General features: G+C 41.0%; 1 protein-coding gene across 1 annotated transcript; it reads left to right on the forward strand.

Annotated features, from left to right (window-relative positions):
- The first annotated feature begins 5,442 nt into the window (after nucleotides 1-5,442).
- On the forward strand, nucleotides 5,443-5,976 carry LOC103012121 (PRELI domain-containing protein 2-like). Its single transcript, XM_057525928.1, is given in 1 exon segment — nucleotides 5,443-5,976. A coding segment is annotated over 1 exon segment (534 nt).
- Nucleotides 5,977-6,192: the final 216 nt, after the last annotated feature.

A 6,192-nucleotide genomic window follows, 5' to 3' on the forward strand; every position in this document is an offset into this window, starting at 1 on the left:
CTCACAGAAGAGGCAGGTTGATATTTAAACAAATCATTTCAACCTGGTGTGGAAAAAGTGCTGCAAAGGTGGTACTTTCCACTTGGGAAGAAGCACAGTAAGACCATGGATTCATCCTGCCTGGGGAGGTCTTGAGAGAGAAGTTCCATGTGACCCAGAAAAAGCTTCATCTGAATCTTCAGTCCCGTGTTTCTTCAAACTGTGGTCCCGAAACAGCAGCATTTTCACCGCTTGGGGGCTTGTTAAAAACGCAAATTCTGAATCTGAAACTCTGGGGTGGGTCCCAGCAATCTGTGTTTTAACATCCCTCCAGGTAATTCTGATGCTGCCTTAAGATTGAGAACCTCTGGGTGAGGCAGGACAATGCAGAGGAGCCTGTAAACCGGTGTTTTCAACAAGCATCCAGGAAATTTTCCATGATCCCAGTGTCTGGGAACAGTACTGAGGTTGAAACTACTGATTTTTCTTTTCACCCAACTTTTACATTCCCTTTTACTTCTCAGAATTATTGTCTCCTCTTAACTCTGTGAGTGTTGTCATAGACTGTCAGGACCACACCAAAAAGAACAAATGTGGTTAAATAGGGGATAGAGTGACCAATCGTTCATTTGCCTGGGACACTCCTGTTGTAGCACTTAAAGTCCCACGTCCTAGAAAACCTTTAAATCATGGACAAAACAGGACAGCTCGTCATCCTAAGTGGGCATTTATATATGTGCTTTACTGTGACTAAATAACCAACAACCCAAAATGCTGAGAGAGAGTTTTGAATTATAATGTCCTCAACCTTTTTACACCAGTCCTAATCCCAACCCCAATTTTGTAATCATCATGGTCATCTTCATGGTTTCTGATCCACTCTAAATAATTAATCCACTCTAATTAACAATGCTCATAGGCAAAATGTTACACATTTCATTTTTATGTGAATATCATTAAAACTTGACTGTAAGGTTGAAATGTTTCACTTAGGAAAAACTTCTAGAGAAATTAGGTGGAAGAAAGTTAATTGCTATATTGGTTGTCAGTGTCTTGAGATATGGAAACAACATAAGTTATCAACAGGAGAATGGACCATCACATGGTACCAAAAAACAAATGAACCAAAGCTATACGTATTTTAACTCAGCAGGACCCTATTGGGGCCTTCCCAGGACAGACCCCTCCCCCATATCCTCTGCTTTAGCTCCTCTCTGAAGTACCCAGGTAACAGTATCCGATGCATATTTCCTGAGTTGTTTTTCAGCTCCTAAAACCACCACCAAATGGAAGAAATTAACTACTTGATGATTATGAGCAAGTAGCCCTCGACCTTCTGGTGTCTGATTGATCACCAGCAACCAATCAGAGAACTGTGAACGAGCTGATCACATACTGTGGGGAGACCCTCCCTCATCTGGCCTTTTAAAATGCTTTGCTGAAATCCCTATCAAACTACCAATGGCATTTTTCACAGAACTAGAACAGAAAATTTCACAATTTGTATGGAAACACAAAAGACCCCGAATAGCCAAAGCAATCTTGAGAAAGAAAAATGGAGCTGGAAGAATCAGGTTTCCTGACTTCAGACTATACTACAAAGCTACAGTAATCAAGAGAGTATGATACTGGCACAAAAACAGAACTATAGATCAGTGGAACAGGATAGAAAGCCCAGAGATAAACCCACAGACATATGGTCACCTTATCTTTGATAAAGGAGGCAAGAATATACAATGGAGAAAAGACAGCCTCTTCAATAAGTGGTGCTGGGAAAACTGGACAGCTACATGTAAAAGAATGAAATTAGAACACTCCCTAACACCATACACAAAAATAAACTCAAAATGGACTAAAGACCTAAATGTAAGGCCAGACACTATAAAACTCTTAGAGGAAAAAATAGGCAGAACACTCTATGACATACATCACAGCAAGATCCTTTCTGACCCATCTCCTAGAGAAATGGAAATAAAAACAAAAATAAATAAACAGGACCTAATGAAACCTAAAAGCTTTTGCACAGCAAAGGAAACCATAAACAAGATGAAAAGACAACCCTCAGAATGGGAGAAAATATTTGCAAATGAAGCAACTGACAAAGGATTAATCTCCAAAATATACAGGCAGCTCATGCAGCTCAATATCAAAAAAAAACCCAATCCAAAAATGGGCAGAAGATCTAAATAGACATTTCTCCAAAGAAGATATACAGATTGCCAACAAACACATGAAAGGATGCTCAACATGACTAATCATTAGAGAAATGCAAATCCAAACTACAATGAGGTATCACCTCACACCAGTCATAATGGCCATCATCAAAAAACCTACAAACAATAAATGCTGGAGAGGTTGTGGAGAAAAGGGAACCCTCTTGCACTGTTGGTGGGAATGTAAATGGATACAGCCACTATGGAGAACAGTATGAAGGTTCCTTAAAAAACTAAAACTAGAACTACCATACGACCCAGCAATCCCTCTACTGGACATATACCCTGAGAAAACCATAATTCAAGAAGAGTCATGTAGCACAATGTTCATTGCAGCTCTATTTACAATAGCCAGGACATGCAAGCAGCCTAAGTGTCCATCGACAGATGAATGGATAAAGAAGATGTGGCACATATATACAATGGAATATTACTCAGCCATAAAAAGTAACAAAATTGAGTTATTTGTAGTGAGGTGGATGGACCTAGAGACTGTCATACAGAGTGAAGTAAGTCAGAAAGAGAAAAACAAATACCGTATGCTAACACATATATATGGAATCTAAAATAAAAAAAAAAATTGGTTCTGAAGAACCTAGGGGCAGGACAGGAATAAAGACACAGACATAGAGAATGGACTTGAGGACACAGGGAGGGGGAAGGTAAGCTGGGACGAAGTGAGACAGTAGCATTGACATATATATACTACCAACTCTAAAATAGATAGCTAGTGGGAAGCACCTGCAAAGCACAGGGAGATCAGCTGGGTGCTTTGTGACCACCTAGAGGGGTGGGATAGGGAGGGTGGGAGGGAGACGCAAGAGGGAGGGGATATGGGGATATACATATACGTATAGCTGATTCAGTTTGTTATACAGCAGAAACTAACACACCATTGTAAAGCAATTATACTCCAGTAAAGATGTTAAAAAAAATAAAATAAAATGCTTTGCTGTAAGCCTTCAGGAAGCTGGGCGGGGGCGGGTTTGAGGGGAAGCACCTGTCCTCCTTGTGTTTACCATTAGGCTGAACTCTCCTTCACCATAACCAGGTGTCAGTAGATTGGCTTTTACTGCGCATGAGCAAGCGGACCTGAGTTTGGTTTGTAACAATTTGGCAACCAACGTGGGGCTCAGTCGCGCGTGGACGCCTCGCCCTGGCACATGGGCCCCGGCTGGCAGCTGCTCCTGGGGGCCTGTCCAGCAGCTGCCTGAGCACCTTTGTCTCAGAGACGCCCCCAGAACTGGCCAGCGGGCGTCCCTGGCCCTCGGCGCTTTGGATTTTGGTGGTGATGGAAACAAGGCATTCGCACTGGCCAGTGGAGCCATCTTTGGTGAGTAATGGGTCTTGCAGTGTGATAACACCCAGGTACCCTTCCCTATCGCATTGGCTTTGCCTGCGGCAGAGCATTTGGGATTTTCCCTTTCGGACCAGCTGTGTTATTTCATTCAGCCTCATCTCTGAGGGGCCGTTAGTTGGGGTTCTCCCTTTCTGGGGCTCAGGAACTTTGACCCTGAGAGACAGTTTTGCATTGGATATATTTCATAACACCTGCCGTAAATAGTTAATTATGGGTAATCAGAGCTCTGTTCATCTTAAAATCCCCCGGGGTGAATTTTGCAAAACTGGGAGATCTTCAGCTGTGCTCTCATAAATGAAAGAAAATGATGTTTTTATTGTAACATTGTGTGGCCTCAGTGCTCCCTGAGATCTGGAGAACACTGGTCTCTAGGGAGCCTTTTCAATTGCTTTGGCTTTTACCTTGGGGGGGTGTGTGTGTCTCGGTACCTGAGTCCAAGTCCTGTTCTCTCTTCCTGGTTTTGCTGAAAGTGAGGCATGCGAATGTGAGCAAATGATAGATATATTATTTTCTATTACTGTTATTTGTTTAAACTGAATTGGGTATTTGGAAATTGGCGGGGGGCGGGGGGGGGGGGGGGAATCCTGAAAATGGCCAAGATGGCTGGGCAGTTTTCAAGGAGGAATCTACATTTCTCTTCCTGCGCCTTTGAGATGTAAATGATCTACTTGGGATCTCAGGATCTACCTGGGATCTCAGGAACTTATCTAATAATCTGTGTCCCTGAGGCTGAGGGGGGAAAAAAAAAAAAAAAGAGGCTCTTTTTTTCTCAAGCAGAAAAACTTAAGATCTCTGGTTCTGTCTTTCTGTAAAACTTACCTTGTAAATAAGCTGTATTTAATTGACTTAAAAGTAAGCACTTGCAAATTAAATACTTCTAAGTATAAAATATGCTAGCCAGAACAAATTTCGGGTTCACATGATCTAGGAAATATTCACTATTAAATTAATATCTGGTATTAAACCTAGCTTAAGCTTGTTGGTATACTCAATACAGATGTCTCTTATTGTGCCTAGGTTTACTGAAGGTCAATAAATTTATGTTACTTGTGTTGCAGTTTGTCAGCAGAAAGAAAAAAATTAACTTGGTATGATGAAATTCTTATAAATAAATGCAAATGAGATAAGAGCTTTTGGGTGAACTCTTTAGAAATAATTATGTTTTAGGAATGTCTACTTTAAAATGATCTCTCCAGGTACTTGGTAAGTTGAAATTTTAGAGTTGTGCTACATTAAGTTAAATGATGGAAGTTTATTGAATAGCTAACTCATTCCCAAACATAATAAGATACTGAAAATTAATTACTAAACATTGGCTTCCCTTTACAGAGAAACTGAAGGTGTTTAGGACTATTACTAAATGTTTGGTGCCACACTGAGATATTTTCTATAAAAAGCACATGTTTTTAGAAATTATTACTGGTATTTATATTTACCAATTTACAGAATGCTAATGTAAAAGGTTATAATTGCTTCTTGGTTTTCACTAGAAATAATGGTTTTTAAGAGTTGAGGATTCCAATTTACGTATGTCATTAAAGCTACTAAAAACAGTAAAGGAAACATTTCAGTATACAGTAGGAAAGTAGGATATATGTTTTGAGTAAAAGAAGGTATGAGGAATGGAGTTGCATTTTATTAAGGAAGAGAAAGTGATTTGGTCCTAGAGCTGGTTGTTTCTAGATGGGGAAAAAAATATGGGACAAAACTAATATGGATAGAGAAGGCTGTGGAAGGTTTGTGTGGAAAGGGAGCCCTGAAAAAGTTTTGTGCATGGTCTGGCTGAGATTAGAGTAAACCTAATTAGGTAAATGGATTTTGTTATTAAAAGTAGGCTGGTGGAGAGGTCCAGCAGTAGTGTGCTTGTGGAGGTGTGGTTGGCACGCCGGAATGGGGGTCACCGTGGACGTGCACGAGGTGTTCAAGCACCCCTTCGAGCAGGTGGTCACCAGCTTCCTCCGAAAGTATCTGAACCCCATGGATAAAAATGTCATCTCTGTAAAAATCGTGTAGGAAAAAAAGAATGTGTCAACAGGGATCATCTATAGAAAGAGGATTGCAGTCTGTCAGAATGTGGTTCCAGAAGTTGTAAGGAAGGTGAACATTTTAAGGGTACCTAATATCCAGTTAGAAGAGGAATCGTGGTTCAGTCCTCAGGAAAGGAACATGGCTATAAGGAGTCACTGTCTTACGTGGACACAATATGCATCCATGAAGGAAGAGTCTGTCTTCCGGGAAAGTATAAAAAATCCAAATTGGACCGAGTTCATTCAAAAAGGCAGGATTTCAATCACAGGGGCTGGTTTTCTCAACTGCGTTTTGGAAACTTTTGCCAGCACATTTTTAAGACAGGGCGCCCAGAAGGGAATTAGAATAACGGAGATTCTGCTAAAGGAACAGTGTGGTGCCCCCTTAGCTGAATAAAGAATCACCAGGAAGTTGTGTTGTGTCTACTTTTTCTCGAGAATCTTTTCTCAGACACAACACATCCAAAGACACGATTTTCGAAATACAGGTTTAAGGATGTGGTGTTGGCAGCTTACAGAAGAGGAGACCTTCCTGCCAGGACATGACAAGATACACTCCCCTGGGAGCTGGCCTCAAATAGCGGCTCTAGTGGAGCTGAGACCTTCTGGCTGA

The sequence above is a fragment of the Balaenoptera acutorostrata genome, chromosome 13, assembly GCF_949987535.1.
Source record: "Balaenoptera acutorostrata chromosome 13, mBalAcu1.1, whole genome shotgun sequence".
NCBI classification, from domain to species: Eukaryota; Metazoa; Chordata; class Mammalia; order Artiodactyla; family Balaenopteridae; genus Balaenoptera; species Balaenoptera acutorostrata.